This window comes from Rattus norvegicus, chromosome 11, assembly GCF_021556685.1.
Source record: "Rattus norvegicus strain SHRSP/BbbUtx chromosome 11, alternate assembly SHRSP_T2T, whole genome shotgun sequence".
Classification (NCBI taxonomy): Eukaryota; Metazoa; Chordata; class Mammalia; order Rodentia; family Muridae; genus Rattus; species Rattus norvegicus.
Window position 1 is genome coordinate 40986130 of NC_141544.1, and position 18801 is coordinate 41004930.

General features: G+C 42.1%; 1 protein-coding gene across 8 annotated transcripts in view; it reads right to left on the reverse strand.

Moving 5' to 3' along the window:
• The window catches only part of Grik1 (glutamate ionotropic receptor kainate type subunit 1), a 400463-nt gene that overhangs the window by 136260 nt on the left and 245402 nt on the right, over nt 1-18801 (reverse strand). For all 8 annotated transcript variants that reach the window (XM_087575986.1, NM_001111114.1, NM_017241.2 and 5 more), the window contains 2 exon segments: nt 18338-18595; nt 260-441 (listed from right to left, as the gene is read on the reverse strand). In XM_087575986.1, coding sequence (XP_087432112.1) covers nt 260-441; nt 18338-18595 — 440 coding nt within the window.

Genomic DNA, 18801 nt, shown 5'->3' on the forward strand with positions numbered 1-18801 from the left:
TTCCCTCACCTAGAAAATGCTACTCTTTCCTCCACACAAACAAATGCATATACAAAGCACTACACATACAGCCCAGTCGACTCTGGACTAACCATACCATTGGGTCCTTAAGAGGGGTCTGAAAAGTCATCTTTGGCCCACTGTGTACTGTGGTATCTGTGCCAGGCTGCACCAAATGAAAAGGAAGACCAAATGACATTTTAAAAAGAAAGATGAAATATATTTCCCTATCGTTTTACCCCCTCCCCAAACCTCTTACCTGCTTAAGAATTTCCGCAGCTGTTTCGTGCGAACAATCAAATATCACATAGAACTCTTTGCTTTTCTTCATCTCCTTGAGCAGAGGTTTGGCGTCTTTATTCGCAGGGGGAAGCTGGCGGATTTTGATTTTAATGTTGTATCTGGAGGGAGCTTTGATGAGCTCTTGCAGACGAATTAGACCTGGAAAATGACAGGCAATCATGCACAGGATGGATCCGCGTTGTTTGTCACCATTTACAGTCAAGGCAGATCATTCCCACCATGTATCAAGCAGCCACCAACCTAAAGGTTACACTATTGACTTCCTATTTGTCATTGTTCCTGCTCTGGGAGGCTGCAGTGGTATTTTCCATTTGTGGATGTGTGTGACTTGGAAGCACAATGTTTCCAAGTGCATTTGAATTTTTTTTTTTTTTAGCATGAAGTTGTCCTCTCTACCTTCTGGCCAATACTACAAGTCTTAAGCATATAAAGTCTGTGACTAAGAAACTTCAATAAACAAAAGCCTGCTTGAAGTTTCTAGAGGTGCTCAGTGAAACAGCACCTCTTACCATTTCTAGAAACATATTTTAACAAGTTGTATTCCTGTGACTATGGGTGTGGCTGTGCACACATACACACATACAATGTGGACCAGTGCCAGCAATGGTCAGAAGAAGGCGTCAGATCCCCTGGGTCTGGAGTTTCTGGCAGTTGTGTGCTGACTGATGTCAAGGCTGACAACTGAACTCTGTCCTCTGCAAGAGCAGGAAACACTCTTCTCTTAAGTGCCAATCCATCACTCTATTCCCAACACCTGTTATCTTTAAAAAGCTCAGTGAATACAAGGGGTTTCTTGGGGTTGCTAACTTGTGTGCACTTATTATCAAATATTTATTTGTATCATATTGTTTATCAGCTAATTAGTTGACTTGCTTTGTACAATATTTTGGTGCTGGCCCAAGAAACTATTTATGAAAGGCTCATTATATCTCTTGCTAATATGTTTGAAAATTTGTTGGTTTATTCCTTATTTGATTAAAATGTATTATTTTTGGTGTGTGCGATAGTGAAAGCAGAAATGTGATGTAAAATGTAACTGCTGGTACTTGTAACAAAGTGCACACAGTGGCCTAAATTGATGCAATCTTCGCTTTACCACAGGTTGGGATGAGCTGCACTTTTCTCTAATAGAACTTCATCACTGGGAAAGGTGGACAACCACAGAAAGGCCTCCATCGCAGGACCCTGATATTAACGGCTCTTTGCTAGATGGCGTGATGTTGCCTCTCTCTCCCAAGGTCTCCTCTCTCGCTGGAAAATTGACTTTTAAAAAAGTATGCAGTTGGGTGCCTTCAGGATTTGTTAACCACAAGTAATCAAGAGAGAATATTAAACTTTATGAGTGTTCAGATGGAAATTGTATGGAAATTGTGCTATGCATGATACAGGATGCCACATGGATTCTAGACGTGAGACATTTGCTTCGCTCCCTGTTATTTTTTTTATTACCTCCCTGCTCAGTACTTCCATTTATTTCAGCTTACATTGGAAAGGCTTCCTGGACCAGAAACGAGGTTTGATTCTGAAGTGCGGCCAGTTTATCATGACACTGTTTCAGAGTTAAATTGAGGAGAGAAGAGGGAGATTGTTGTAGAGCTCTGTTAGGAGTGAGCATGCTCTCCAAGCACCCCTTCCTTTTCATAGAAATGAAAATTAGAGCAGTGGTCTTCCTAGACCCTCACTGTTTCCAATTCTGTCAAGAACCAAAATGGAAACACTCCTATTTTCTTATAACATATTATACGTCTTTTCCTGAACCACGGCCAAGTGCCAAGAATTAGGTGGGGGTGGCGGGAAGGAACGGAGGACTCACGTGTTTGTTTCTTTAGTTAAACCTCATAACAGCGCTATGAAGCAAGTTATCATGTTTATTATTTCAGACACAGACACCAAGGCCCAGAGCAATTAAATAACTTATCCGGGCCTATAAGGATAGCTAGCAGGAACCATAGATTAAAACTATTTGTGAGTCTAATGCTCCATCTCTCCGTGTCTCTGCCCTGACTTATAAATACAGATTAACAGTACTGAGGGAACACAGAAGCTTAAAACGGCTTGATGAGCAGGAAAGGCAGAACCAGGGGCTGATTTTCCTCTCTCCCTTTCTTCCTGTTTCATGCTCTGCTGCCACAATGGTTTTTTCTTTCTTCCCTTTTGTCCTTTTGAAAACATGAGCGTGGCTACCTAGGAGAGCTCAGTGTGGCCTTTAAATAAAGTGCATTTCACATGCTTCAAGGAACTCCTCCTTTGTCCTTTGCTGAATGGAATGCCAGCCCTGAAGTACATCTTCCTTGCAGGACCCTGGTGGCATTTAAAGTTGATAGGCACCACTTCATTCGTTCACATTCAAGATAAAATGATTCTGGGCTGCTCATTAGATCCCAAGCCTATGCTAAACTCTGCAAGACAAACACTCTGTGTCAAGACCTTTAAAGCTTGAAGGAGGTTTTCATACTGGGAAGTATTAGTAGGAAAGTGGAATATCAGTTGTCACCTGATTTCAAAAGAGCTGCCTGTGCCTACGCCAAGCCAGAATAACTTGCTAGAGGTGACAATTCTGTAGCAGGCTCAGGCCTTAAAGCCAAGTCGGCTTTCTCATTCTCAAGAGGGCTCGATTCCTGAAGTCCGAGACCTCTTTTCCTGAAGTCAGAGACCCCGCTGGACTTTTGTATTTCATAACAACCAACAGGGTGGATGGCCCAAGCAACTGACCTACTGTGTCAGCATGCAGAGTGTTAGCAGACAGAGGAAGGAAGTTTCAGGCCAGCTTAAAAGCATCATACCCTGTCTTGGCATGCAGTGAACATCTACTTTCTCAATAGGTTTGGAAAAAGAAAGATTTTCAGGCCAAGAGAGGAGGAAGAGCAGCAGGCCAGCACAGACAGTCAGTTTCTAATTGGGATATTTTTCTTTTTGTGAAAAGCTTGTTACTAAGCTTGTAAATGAGAAACTCCTCCCCAGGTCTGTAGGCGTGCTGGCTTTGGGGGAAGGAGTCATACGCAGAGGTTAAAGATTACAGATCCTAGGTGTGAGAAGGGCAGTGACTTTGCACCCGTCTTCCCAGAGCAATAGCTGGCCAAGTCTTTCTGCCTTCATGAGCAAATGACGCAGATTTTTTCTCAGTTCACAGTAGAGAAAATTTACTGAAAGCTTTCCTTCATATTTGCATTTTGCAACCATCCATCAATCATTTAGCATCTCACTGTAATGACTAGTTTTAAAAAAATTGTTAAATAGGTAACAACTTTAGGGGAAGGAAATTGATTTAAGAGCAGCTTTCAAACCTCCTCATTCAGATGTCTGCCCTGATCAAGTGACCTAACCCAGCCAAGACTCTGTGCTGATGGCACGTGCTACACTGGGATTTGATGGTTCTCTAGCCAGTGAGGTAGAGGCATTTTTGATGGAAACATAGAACAGGGGTGGACCAGGCAGATGCAAGGGAGTGGCAGACAAAACTCTAATCTCATCTTGATTCTCCATAAAGGTCAATGTCATGGATGAGAAAGGAAGGTTTATGATCAAAGGAGACCAAAGAGATGTCACAACAAAATACAACGAACGCTGCTGGAGCAGTGAGGGGAAGAGAGTTATCAATGCCTGTGTTTGCTTGACCGTATTGTATCACGGCTAAGTGTCCCGCGTCTGATGGATTGTAGTGTGGCCATAATGTAGGAAGTCTACTTCTGAAGCAGGCACAATAATGCACTAGAGAGCGAAATGTCAGGATATCTACATGGTTCTTTCCGGTGTTTCTATAGACACAATAGGTTTTATCTCACACTCTTTCATCTCGCTGGAGATTGAACCCAAAGCTTTGATCTCTATACCTTGAAACTGGGAGATAAATTGTACTGTGCTGTAGAGCCTTGGATGACCCAGAGCTTCTGATCTTCCTGTCTCAGCTTCTCAAGTGAAGCTTATTGGAGGGCACCACTCTGTCCCACTTGGTGCTATTTCTAGGTTGAAAAAACGGGAGAAGACTAAAATGAATTTGGTCAGTTAGAAATGGCTGCTGCGTCTGGATGAGAATGTGGGAGAGAACCTCTTGAGATGTTCCTTTGTGTCCGTGACTATGAACTCGTGGCTATGAGGTAATACCGGAGTGCCTCCTCCAGTCCCCACCCCAGGCATTAGAAATCTGCAACTGTGAAAGTGCTTTAGAGAAAAACCAGTTGGTTTCACGTGAATGTAAGCTAGGCTGTGTATGCAGATAACAACATTAAAAAATGTCTACATGGCCAGTTCTAAACATATAGGTTTCTTCTCTGTGCGCTTAAATATGACACAGAAAAAAAATGCTGATCTGCATATATTAAGGAGCTGTGGCATAAGGTAGAGCGTATGGGGAGGAAAGTAAGTGGCTTCTCTTTGCAGTGATGTGTAAAAACACTCTGTGTCCTAAAAGAATAACAGATCTCTCATTCTATTTACACTGCCCCTCTTATACAGGAGGCCACGAGTCTCATAAATAGCTCACTAAACCTAGAATACACTTTGGAAGTGTACAGTGTGGAAATTTTTTCACAGACAGGAAAGTGAGGCTCAGGGAGGTTAATTGCCTAGATCAACCCTGAGAATGTCACAGATGCTGGGAATTGGAAGAGACTTTAAAGGTCAGAGCCCTAGTCTACCTGATGCAGGGGTCCCCTCACACTGTCGCTGGAAAACTCTCACTTGGAGAGATTCTCTCATTCAGTCCAATCTACTCCTGTTTAATGGGTAGCTTTCACTCTGTTTAATGGGTCTCATTTCAAAAGGAAAGTAACTCCGTTTGCTTGAGTCTTACTCCAATTCCCTGTTCATTAAACCGTACGGGTTGGGTTTGACGCTGTGCAAAGGAGTGTAATAAACCACTGAGACCCAAGGATCAGATCATACATTTTAAATATTTAATTTTGTCCTCATTTGATGATGAAACATGCAAAATGGCATTTCACAAATGTGTGTGTACATTAATATACTCACGTCTAATGGGATACTTAAGGGCATTGGGAATTTTCCAGAGGGAAGGAGAAGTCAGAGCTAAGAAATGGCAAAGAGAGATAGGAACTACCTTGGGAAGTGTAGCATTTCTTAGTGCAAATCTTCAGACTGTAATTTTTCAAAATTACAACAACAGCAACAAATAGGTAAGTTGGAGGCATCACTAAAGAAAATGTGTGTCTCTTGATCACAAAGAAACTCACGGGGGAACTTAACCCGAATAGTTTTAGATTCACTATATTGCAGTAAACGCCAGCGATATATGCTGATTCAGCATATTCTGTATGGTAACTAAAAGCAATGCCACTTGCATGCAATACCTAAAGATCGGTTTCCTGAGCAAAATTCTAAAATTTTGTGGAGTTCTAGACAGGTTGCTGGAGTCGGGCATATGAAAGTTTTAAGTCAAGGGAAAAAAAGAAGTGTAAATTTTTGCCTTGGTAGGTCATGGTAGGGAGGACCTACTCTCTTTCCCGCTGATCCTTCAGTGGGAATCACGGGCAGGCATACAGTAAGGGCGATCACAGCAGTGTTGTTCTAACAGCACAATGGACTACATTATGCACAGCAAAAGAAAGAGTCACTGTTTATTTCATGATGCTGACTGTGCAGAATCCCCTTCGTTTCTACTGATGTCCTACCTGGAAATGTGAAGGAATTTACTGGACATTAAAAATACTTCAGTATCCTTTGAATACAGTCCTAAAAGCAGTATTTCACTTGCTCACAGGACGGTTGAGACATTACATGATTTAGCTAGGATTTCCAAAGGTATGTGACATGTTGGCATTCAAGAATTCAGTCGCTTTTCTTTTTGTGCTTGTATTTCTCCATGGTTTATTTGAGGATTTATTCTTTTCAGTCTCTGACTTCTCTTTGTATGTTAATCTTATTTCAAATTCAGCCTTGTTGAATGTATATGTATACATTGGGATTTGATTCAGGCACTAAGAATAATGAAACTATGAAGTTTTCAGGAGAAGAAAGGGACTGGAAATATTACACTAACTGAAATAACCCAGACCCAGACACATCAATGTTGTACATCCTGTCTCATATGCAAATCCAACTTTCTGGTCTTTACATGGGTGTATTCATGTGGAGTGAGTGTGGTCAATGCTCCATAAACTAGAAAGAAGCCTGGGAGAAGCAGAGAGGAGCCTTTCAAGGACAGTGGGGATAGAATATATGTATCATGAGGTTGGGTGAACGGCTCACTGGAAATAGTACTTGCTCTGCAAGTCTGACCACCCAATCCCCAATCTCTAGAAACACACACACACACACACACACACACACACACACACACCACACACACGGAGAAAAAGAGAGAGAGAGAGACAGAGAGACAGAGAGAGACAGAGACAGAGAGACAGAGAGAGACAGAGAGACGGAGAGACAGACAGACAGACAGAGAGACAGAGACAGAGAGAGAGACAGAGAGAGACAGAGAGACAGAAAGGCAGAGAGACAGAGACAGAGAGACAGAGAGACAGAGACAGAGAGACAGAGAGACAGAGACACAGAGACACAGAGACAGAGACAGAGAGATGGAGAGACAGAGACAGAGAGACGGAGAGACAGAGACACAGAGAGACAGAGACACAGAGACAGAGTCAGAGACAGAGTCAGAGACACAGAGAGAGTCAGAAGAGATACAGACAGATAGTAAATAAAAATAATTTAAAATATAAAGATTTGCCTTTGACCTGAAAGGGGAAAGAATACCAGGATTTAAAGGCATAAAGCCAACAGAGGACCATGGAGCTGGGATTCAGCAGAGGATGGTCAACAAAAAGAAAGCATGTGTGGGAATGACAGAAAGCCTGTTACTTTGTATACTGATAGGTTCACTCATTGTTCTGTTGACCAACTCTTATAAAAGAAAGCATTTAATTGGGAGTTTCTTACAGTTTGAGTGAGTCAATCTATTATCTGTTATCATCATGGTGGGCATCATGGTGTCAAATGTGGCCTGGAAAAGTAGCTGAGAGCTACATTCTGATCTGGAGGCAGTAAGCAGAGAGAGAGGGAGAGGAGGGGGAGAGAGAGGGGAAGAGGGAGAGGAAGGAGAGGGAGAAGAAGAGGGAAAGGGAGGGATCGAGTCTTCTGGGGGTCTGAAATCTTAAAGCCCACTCACAGTGCCATTCCTCCTCCAACAGGAATTCAACAGGAATACACCGCCTCTGACAAAGTCAAATATACTAATTATCTCCCAACATTTCATCAACTGAGGACTAAGCCTTCAAGTAAATGGGTCTATGGGGGCCACTCATTCAAACCGCCACAGTGATTTAACATAAGTTGCTGTAAAACTTTAAGACCATGTGTGATGAAATGACTAGTGACTACTGCAGGCTGGTGGGCATCACATGTGACTGTGGCGGACTCCGAAAATGATGAAACCATAACCTAACAAGTAAAGGAATAAAGAGCAACCTCTCTGGAGTCCTGTGCCAAGAATCCAGGGCTGGGCTGTCCGTCAGAGACTTATTGCCTTACGGATTCAGTGCTTTGCGTTCACATTTGCATATAAATCCCAGACTACTTTCCTTAAATACAGACCCTCCTGTTCACAACTCTGCTCGATGTCTATGTGGGTCTAAAATTCAAATTTAGCACATCCATGACCAAGTACTTAATATCCATGATGGTCAGTTTCCAATGTTGATGCGCCACAACCTAAAACCACCCGAAGGAGAATCTCAGTTAAGGAATCATCTAGAAGAGATGGCCTGTGGCATATCTTTGGGGGATTGTCTTGATGGTTACTAGAAATGGCAAACACTAGCCTGAGTATGGATGTGTCATCACATGGGCTGGGTCCCGATTTGCATAAGAGTGAAGGACACAGGCAACACACATGCATTCATTGCTCCCTCCCTCCTCTCTCTCACTCCCTCCCCTCTCTCTCCTTCCCTTCCTTTCTCTCTCTCCCTCTTTCTCCCTTCCTCTCTCTCTCTCTCCTTCCCTCTCCCTCCCTTCTTCCCCCTCTCTCTTTCCCTCCCTATCTCCCTCCCTCTCTTCTCTTTAGTAGGAATGGGAACAGCTGTTTGACTTCCCACCTTGGCCTCCCATAAATAATGAAGTGGTATGGATGTAACCTGGAACTGGAAGCTAAAGAAATCTTTCCCCTTTTCCTTCACTAAGTTGCTTTTGGTCAGGAAATTCAGTCACAGCATCAGACAGGAAAGCAGGGCAATATCCGTCTGTCTTCCTACAGGTTAGCTGCACACAACCTTTATAGCTCAGACGATAGCAACTCTGTCCTTTGGCTCATGTCAAAGCTGAAGAGACTTTTACTCACCTCCCCATCTTCCAACCTCCACTGCCTCAAGCTATTATTATCATTGTAGAATGTTTTTTTAACCTACAGATATGAGAAGTCATAGCATGCCTTGCCTTTACCATGGCACTAATAGTTCCCAAGACAGATCATAGATTTCCTGTCTTAAAAATTTAAAAATAAGCTTACCATACGGCATTCGTCTCATGTCAAAGGAATGCAATATGTTTTCCCTGACATATGACTCGACTGAAATGCCAGCCAAACTTTGCTACTTCAGGAGAGCTACGGGAGTTCACCCAGTTCCTGTTGTGTTAGTCCATTGAGGCAAATGTCTACAATCTGAAGTGTCTTGAGTTTCTCAGAGTTTTATACTTCAAAGTCAGTGTCATGCTGGCACAAAAATACTGATGTGCATGTAAAACAGAATAAGAAAGCTGTCAAAGCAGGAGAAACTGACAAGTTGGGGATATCCATGATGTTGTTTATGCGGCTTTCTCAAAGACTTCTCACTCTTTGATGCGTCATTCAAACACACCCCACACTACACTGTAAAGGGAGCCAGAGAAGGGGGCATCCAGGAGAAACATGCAAATGGGCACTGCATCTAGACTAAGACTGTTGGTTTGTTCAGCCTCTAATGTGCTCCCGGTGCTTGATGCCCTCTCACTCCAATGCTAGCACCTCCATTTCCTGGCTTGGTTTCTGTAGGAGCAATCTGGCTCCTACATTTGTCCTGACCACTGTCACCTAAAAGAATGCTTTATCAATACAACAACCTCCATTAATATGTTGTTGATTTGATTCTCTTCAATATATTCTCCAATGACTTTTCATTTCACACAGAGCACTAATTCTTCTAGAGGTCTCTAGCACCCAACCATGGGATCCATTAATCCCTTTCCCCTGACCTTGTCTATCACCAAGCTACTTTAACTCAGTTCTGAGCACACCGACCTCTTCCCTAGCTCTATAATATATAAGATACGCTTTCCCTAACATTAGCAGCTAGCTTAGTTGGAACCCTCTGGTACCATATAACTCACCTCCTCACCTGCCTCAACATTTCGCTCCAAGGTAATGTGGTTCCAAACACTGAAAATTGCACTCCAGCTTCCAGATTTTCTCTACTATGCTGCTTTTTTCTCCTCCATATTGTTTATCATGTTTGAAAAAAAAGACACATCACTTTGTTGAGGGTGAATGAATAGGTTGTGTTTTAGGCTCCCATAGAAAATAAATATGTGAAGTCAGTGTTTTCTATTTATTTTGGTTCACTGGTGAATTACGAGTGTGTAGAACAATCTACAAAACATAATAAGTACTCACTGTATATCCAGACAGAATGGAACAACATTATTAAATATAAAAAATGATGTCATAGGATGGGGACAAGAGAGTGTGGTCAATATGAGTTTGAGTTCTGTAAGAAGTAGTCTACTTAGCATTAGAAACTAAATCTCGTCTTATACCGGACATAAGAATCCATGGTAAGGCCCTTCTATGACAAGAACCCTACTGTCTGAGACCAAGGAGGAAGGCCTTGAAACAGCAAGAAATGCTCTTCCAAGAGTCCTACAGGCTGGTTAGAAACTTGTGCTATGAATCATTTTAAAGCTGCTCCCCTTTATCCTTTATAAGGGTTTAGTCAAAGTTTCATTGCCTGGCCTTGCTATGCAGATATGTAGATCCCAAAGTTGACCCCCTTCTTCTGAAGTCTCATTCTCTTTTTTGTCAGACACTTAAACCTCTCCTATCCCATACTTGAACATTCTTATTGACCACATGTATACAATTAAGTAAGGGCCAGGACAACTGGGCAGGAGAAAGAAGATCTAAGCACAAAGCAAGCCAGAGACTAGGGAAAAGCTTGTATGAAAGTACCGATCTACTGTTGCTGCATATGCCTGGGGTAGGGACTAAATACTGTGTTTAATAAAGTCTAAAATAATGACTCAAGGAGCTTTGTTCATATATTAAAATTCTTTAAGATTTGGAAGCTTATTTATATCTTATTTGGATGTAGGTAGATTGTGTGTGTGTGTGTGTGTGTGTGTGTGTGTGTGTGTGTGTGTGTGTGTGTGTGTGTGTGTGTGCGTGCAGGTGTACAGACATGATTAGTAGAGGAAGATGTCATGTGTCCTGCTTCATCACTTTTGACCTTACTCTCTTGAGCGGTATCTCTAAGTGAAGCTCCAGTGAGATGTGTGGCCAGAATACCCAGGCTGTGCTCCTGTCTCTACTCCCTCATGTACTGTGCTGGGATTAGAAGCGCCATGTTGCCATGGTTGGCCTTTTATGGGTGCTTGGACCTGAGGTCTTCAGCCTTGCATTTGAGTGGGGACTTTTCCCCACTCAAACTCTAACTTCTATGTTTGGAAGATTCTTAATGATGGGTTAATCACTGAGATGCCATTGGAGGTTATTTTACCACCAGGTCTTTTAAACTATCCCCCACTGACCCTGCTGTGAGGACAAGTGCACCTCACAGCAAAGAATAACATAACATATTTTGGGGATGTAGCCTGGCTATAGCCACCACAAACCATCTGGCCTCGATAAGGCCTGACTCAACAGTCTTAAGAAAAATGAAAATTAGGGTCAGCTTGCCCCAGAAGGAGGGTGGCCTAGAGTTGAACTGAGCCCAAGTTACAAACCAATGAAATTGCTTTGTGTGACTGTTGCCAACTACCTATGTAATTTTCCCTATAAATCCCTTCCCCTAATTGGGCTCGGGGTCGACTCCTCTGTCTCCTGTGTGAGATACGTGTTGCCCCCAGAGCTCTGGTTCCTCAAATACACCTCTTGTTTATTACATCAAGACTGGTTTCTCATGAGTTCTTGGGGATTGCGTTGTCTCGAGATTTGAGTGGGGGTCTTCCCCACCCCGGTGGTCTTTCACTTAATAATGGGTTAATCACTGAGATGCCATTGGAGGTTATTTTACCACCAGGTCTTTTCACCAACTGTTCCTGGTAGAATATTCTATCCAGGTATCTATCTGTATGGCTTGATTATTTTCCTTTGCTTGGAATTTTACTTAAATATTTACTATAAAGTACTACCCAGATACCTTACATAGATTTACAAATCTCCTCCCTGTCCAGTCTCTCAAACATCATTAGCTGTTTTCTCTTTTTTTCATAACACTTACTACTTTTTATATATGAAATATTTGCTTTTGTGCTTTGTTTAGATCAGCAGGCTGGAGGATTCAAAAGGTCAGAGATATTTTTGCTTGTGGTTTGTAACATTTCTTGCTCCTAGTAAGTGATTATAGCAAGGGTGTCTATCATTGAATAAACAGAGTATTTTATCATTTTGTCTCCCTGCCTACTTTGTGTATTTGTGTGTGTGTGTGTGTGTGTGTGTGTGAGAGAGAGAGAGAGAGAGAGAGAGAGAGAGAGAGACAGAGACAGAGACAGAGAGACAGAGAGACAGATAGAAAAAGACAGAGAGGGAGAGGAAGAGAGAGATATTTATATTTTCTTAGTTGTACTCATTTTAGACATTACGCAAAGAAAACAGTTGCCTTTTAAAGACAAAACCAAACAACTTGTAGCAAACACTGGGAAAGGCAGCCAGTTGAAGAACAGTCAAAGGAAGCGTACCAAAGAGTTTGAATGCTCTGTTGTCTTGCTTGGTTTCCCCAGTATCTCAGGAACATTACCGGATCTGTCTGGATATGAGTACTAATCCCATTTACTGAAAGGAAGTTTAAATGGAATTGAGAGGAGAAACTGGTCAACTCTAACATGGGTGTCTTGAGTCAGTCACAGACTAAAGCCCAGGCATGAGTGTGGTTTCTCAATGAAATGTGGATTTAGCACTTGCTTGTTTGAAGCTGTGTTTGCCTAACCAAGTGTAATGGAACACGGAAATCCCACCCTCTCTGGACTCCAAGTTCATGTTTCTTTGTAAAAATAAAAAATCATTCTTACAACGCCATCGATTTAAACGAAGCAGCAACAGCTTTAGTCATTAGTGTCTATTAACATTGTTGGAGCTCAGACCCATGACACGACACAGTGTAACACCATTTAGCCCCAAGTTCCTTGAATGGGAAGAGGTTGGAAGGTTTCAGGAGCAAGGATTTTCTACATTTCTAACACCATCTTGTCCTCCAACACTCTCTCTCTCTCTCTCTCTCTCTCTCTCTCTCTCTCTCTCTCCCCCCTCTCCCTTCCCTCTTTCCCTCCCCCAAAGTCAGTGTAGATTTTTCATCAAGGCAACCCTGAGACACTCATTCTTTCCTTTGACCCTTGAAGAGTCAGTCCAGAAAGTTCTCTCACTTATGCTAAGACAAAGGAGCACAACACAGGGGTCCAAGAAGACCTGGGTGGAAGACCAGGCTGTGCCCTGATCCATGTTCCTCCATGTCGCACAGAATAGTAATTTTCAGTCTGTGCTATGCCCTGAGTGATTCCATTATTATAGTACAGCAGATTGCAACCACAGTGAGTGTAAATGTTGGTGTGGAATGCCTCTGTGCCTTGCTTGTATGAATAAACCACCAACAATCCAGCATGAACCAGGAGACACACTGATGTTAAGGTGTTTCCTCACAGGCAACATCACCATTTATGATTTTACCAAATTAATATTAAATCAGGAACACATAGATGCATTGGTTTTTTAAAATCATCTATAAAAATGGTCAGGACCGGGCCCTTAGCACACTTACCAACAAGTGGAATATAGAGGCCCTCCTTCAAGCTCATATAGAAGAAGAGACATTTAATCCTTCAGTGCAGTGATACCCACCACCCCCTCGTAAGACCACATCATGCATAAGTAGCAGTATTAACAAGTTGTGAACCCTCAATTATCTGCCCAGGACTTCAGTTTACTGCAAGCCTTTGCTTAAAAAACAGCTCCTCAGAGTCTCCATTTGCCTGGACCCAGCCTTAAATTTTAGAACATCTCCATGCATGTTTAAGGCTATGTGGCTTAGTTCTGTAACATCTAATCCCAGTAATGGTCCTCTTGGCATCTCTATCAGCAAGGCCTCTTCAAACCCTGCAGGCTTTAAAGCCTCTCCACGACAATCACTAGTATTTAGGCGAAGGGGAGTATAACCTAAGAGCTAATATTAGAGATTGAGATTGCAACAGAAGACTGTGGTTATCAATGGCCACTACCAAGTAAAATTAGTGGTGTTCGATATACTAAAGGCATTCTAATGGACATAGGCTCAGAATATACTGTAAAAATGCAAGCATGATTACTTCTGACAGTTCATTCACTTCAGAAAGTTGGTTCTGTAGCTGGCCCTTCTGGTTTCTATCACTACTACATCATCCATTTTGGTCTTTCCCACTTCTGCACAGGTGTCCATTCTTCATTCAAATTAAGTATAAAAATAGACAGAGCTTCAAGGATGGGAACACTAGCTTAGTGGTAGAATAGTTGCTTGCTGTGTTTAGTGCCCCTGTAACACACATATATGCATGCATGCAAACATACATTTATACATACATACATGCATTCATTTATGTAAGCATATATAAAATAAAGCCCAGGGTTCCCTGTGTCTTTTAGCATTTTTTTCTAAAGGATCTTGGTCTCATGTGAAAGTATGGTTAAGTAAATCTGCTATTCCTTTGTCTTCCCGATTTCTTTCTGTTATAGTTATCTTTATATATGATGGTTGTTAGTTGTGATTCTTATGATGGGTATGGAAAGGTGTCTGTCACTTTTGCCCTACACTGAAGAAAATTTGTCAAGCAAGCTAAAATGCCACCAGGAACAATGCAGAGGATGAGGAAGATTGACGGAGATGGACTCCACAAACAGAAAACTGAGAAAGAGCAACAATCCAGCTTCACAGGTCTGGCTAAGGCTCAGCCTTTACATGTGTTTACCCCCCCCATCTCTTTCCCCTTCCTATCTTTCTCCTGCTCCTTTCTTCTGCATCTTTATATTTGATATTGGGGTAAACTAGAGCCCCAGGGTCAAGTCTTGCCAAGCATATATATAAATAAGTATTTATAAATAAAGTTTTACTGTCATATACCATGCCTATTTATCTACATATTATATATGAACACTTAGCAAAGTAGTTGTGTCCAAGATCATATGACCACAATATTGTGCTGTGTATTTACTGTTTAGGTAAGAAGTTTGCTAGCCCCGTGTTCTACATAACTGGCAGAGGCTACATCTGGCAGAACTGGGTCCTGAGAAAGCAGAAAGTGCTGAATATACTTCATGCTGCATTGGTACTCAGATTCTCAGCTTTCTGCTGTGTGCTAAGGGAAAGAAGCCAGGCTTCCACAGGGGTCTAATGAACCAGAGAGAGGTCCTATCAGCAGCGAGTTCTCAGGATGTCTCAAATCATCCTAGCATGTGAGACTTGGAGGCAAGTGAGTGATGTGAACACCTGGGAATGAGGCAGGGAAGAGATAGCGCGTGCCAAAACTCCACTTTTTCCACCAGCGCTCTAGAGCCCTTGATACTCTAACTTGTAGAGGACCTCTGTATGCAAGCATTGAGTCAATTGAATTTTGTCCTTAGAGACTTGCATGCTGCTCCCATTGACTTCGATGGGAGTAATGGGGCATTTTGTCCCACGACATCTGTGCTGGCTTCAGGCTATTTAACAAACTCCTACTAAACAAATCCCAGTAAAGTGCTCTTTAATGGGTACTTAATTCTGCTGTAGAGGTGGGTGCTGAGCACACCTAAGTCCTTTCTTTCCCTCCAGGTTTGCTGTTTTCTCCTGTTTATGGCTTGATAATTATGACACTGAAGAACCCTGAGTCGAGCAGTATTAAACCCACTCAGAGTCACTGAATGTCTGCTTTTATTGATCACAGTTGATCTGCCTACCCTCCAGGTTCCAATTTAATGGTTCAATTGATTATTCATTTACATTTTTAATGTTGGGCAAAGTCATTTTAACATGAATAATCTCTAACTTAATGGGTAACATACAGAGTCATTTGGGATACTCATTTCAACAAGTATTTATTGAGCATCTGAGCTCAGATGAGCCTACCAAGGAGAAAAGGGTCACTCTATAGTCAACACAAACAAAAAAGATGATGCGCTGATGTTTTTGCTGCGCAAAGGGGCTGCTACTCTGAATGGGTGTTTAAAGGTAGTTAGGCCATCCATTATTGTATAATTCATTTTTTTTCTGCATATGCCTTAAAAATCTATAATGCCCATATCATTGTTTGAACTTGTTCTTAAGCACGGGTGTTTCTGTAATTTATTTTCCTTTTAGATGGTTTTGCTTTGCTGGAAATGTAGAGAGCTTGAGTGATTATACCAAGGCGAGCTCTCTAAAGTGAGAGCTAGTTTGATTTTATGAGCCTGCAGTACCACTTACCAAACACAGCAACGTGGAACGATCTAACTGCACTTGCGCTTCACTATGTTTTACCTGAAGGCTCTTTAAATATACTTTGTGGGGTTTATTTTGTAACAGGCTGTCACCCTGTACATCAAGCAGGTGAAACGAAAAACACAGCCCTTCCCAGTAGGAACTGCTTAGTGTATCGTATTTATGAGTTATATGTCTAATCACCCAGGGCTTCCACTTGTTTCTAAAATGAGATGAGGCCTAGGAAGACACATTAACTGGCACTTCTGATCATAATAGTCACCTTTATCTGAAGTGCAAGCAGAGCCAGAGTTTAATGCTGAGTAGAGGATGTATGGTACCTATTTTCTAGGGAACAGCATGAGCTAATGCTTGCTGGAAAAGGCAGTGAAAAATGAAAAAGTGCCAAAATGCTTGGAAGAGCCTCCTTTTGCTAATTCTCAGTGCCAGTTTCATTAGTCTTATTAGGAAGCAAGCGTATGAAGAAAGGAGCAATTCTAAGTTCTTGGGGAAAGGTCAGATGGTCAATGGTATTGGTCTTTGTGCATGAAGTTATTGAACTCTTTTTTACATGCCTGGTCTATCATAGGAAGCACATTCTAAGCAAAGCTAGAAATTCAGTACTTAGGAATGCCTTGTGTCATTGTAAACATATCACTGTCTAAAGCTTCAATTTCCAACCCCCTTCTCTCTTCTTGGTGCTCCTAGGGAGCTTGAGAAAGGTAACCATTGAATGTGGTCATGGACAATGAATGACTTTACCATCTGAGTGTTGAGATCAGTTTGTGTCCTGCCCTAAGTTACTCCATTCTGCAGAAGCAGGTCTTGTTTTGGTTTTTGTTGTTGTTTGTTTTAGACTGCTTTGCCCTGAGAGACCTTCCCTGGAAAGATTCTACCAGGTCCTCTACTTTGTCCTCTCAGTCCTCTGTGACATTCCTTGCCATTCCTTGCTTTTTAAAGCCTTTATGGTCATGCTATAAATTACATATATTCAAATGGAGACTGATTGACTCATGTACAGTTCATAATTGAGAATTAACATTACTAATCAAGGTTAGAATAAACAACAACAACAATAACACCTCATGCTTGCCTCAGCCATAAATATCAACGAAAAGGGGATTCTCTGGCATCTTGCTGCTAACGAAAATGTTGCCTGCATCTTATGAATTTTCAATAAATTCTGACATGGAGGAAAGACACAACTGTGTTTGTTAATATTTTGACATAACACACTCAGCACAAGGAGGGGCCAGGCTGTGAAAGAATACTCAGAAAAACCTTGGGGGATATAGACAGTAGAGGAAATACATCAGTGTAAATGTTCGACTTTAATCTGTAGATGAAGATTCACTGGTTCCAGTTAAACAAAAGAAGGGAGATGGTAAGAGAGTCAGGGCTTGGAAGCTACCTTAGTTGACAAATGGTCTGCCGAGCATGCATGGAGACATTCGCTGAGATTTCTAGAACCCAGCTTTTAAAAAAAGCCACTTGAGGGGTAGGAATGGAGACAGGAGGATCGCTGGAGCTCATTGACTAAGCAGCCTTGCTGAATCAAAGGGTTCTAGGTTCAGTGAGAGACCCTGGCTCAAGACAAAAGAGGAGAATAGTTGAAGAAGACAGATGGCAGCCAACACACACACACACACACACACACACACACACACACACACACACACACGTACACGCATGTGCACACACACAACACATATCCCATACATGCTCACAAGGGAGCTTGCGCTCTAAAATGTGAGCAGAAGATAATAGGGGAAGTGCCAGCAAAGCTAAGTTCAAATGGGTGAAGTTCAAAGATGGTATCTATTGACAATGAAATGCTGAACGTCCATCTTCCAGTCTGCAACAGTTGGATAGAACAACCAAAGCCCATTGATCTGTTTTAAAACAGTTAATGACTGCTGTGTAAAGTGGCAAATGGGATGAGCTATAGCCAGAGTTCTACCTATAGCCATCACTCGAGCTCTCAAATTCTGTTATGGGCTTACCCCTGTGACTCACGATCCCTTCCCCAAGGAATGTATCACTTTAGCGGCATAATGTCTAACTAGATGTCTGCTTGTTGTCTGATTGTGGTAACTTTTTATAGGCAGAATAACCACTTTTGTTAGACACTTGAATAGGCCACTGTAATTGGGCTCACACTCTCAGTAGAGTTGCGCTAATGGAATCCCACCATTAGTACTGTAATGAGATCACAGTGTATATTGGTAAGATGATGTATTTTTTTTAATGCAACTAGATTTGTTGAATTAGCTATATAACGCATTCCTAAATTCCTTCAGAACTCTGTTAGCTTATGAGAGAGAGTGTTTCTGTATGCACCATCTATTGAATCTCACGGTGGGCAGAGTAAGCAAGCCCAGTTGCATATGCATGTGTGTGTGTGTGTGTGTGTGTGTGTGTGTGTCTCATACCTGTGCTGTCTTCATACACCACCGTCACTGTTTTCCAGTTGTAATAGAGGACCAAATCCAGGACCGCCCTGCTGATAGCCGCATAGTCCGGGTAGAGGTTGATATAAAATAGGTCTCTGCTGTCCACGGAAGGGTGTTTCCAGCGAGTCTGAATGTGTGGAACTTCCAGAGCATTGCAAATAGACTGTACAGCACTGACGGAGGAGCTGTGGGAAGGGCCGAAGAGTGCGGCCACCCCGAGAGCCAGCTGGTCGCATGCTGGTAATATCCAAAGACAAGGGAAAGCATTAGGAGGGAGGGAAGGCAGGGAAAGGGTGAGAGCAAGAGAGTTCTATGAATTCATGTCTTCCTTACACAATTTCTATACTTAACTGTCAGAGAATCCTCTATAACTCCCATTTGTTTGCTGCTATCATTTCTTTCCAGCTTCCAATAATCTTTAGAGAGTAAAACACTGGTAAGTG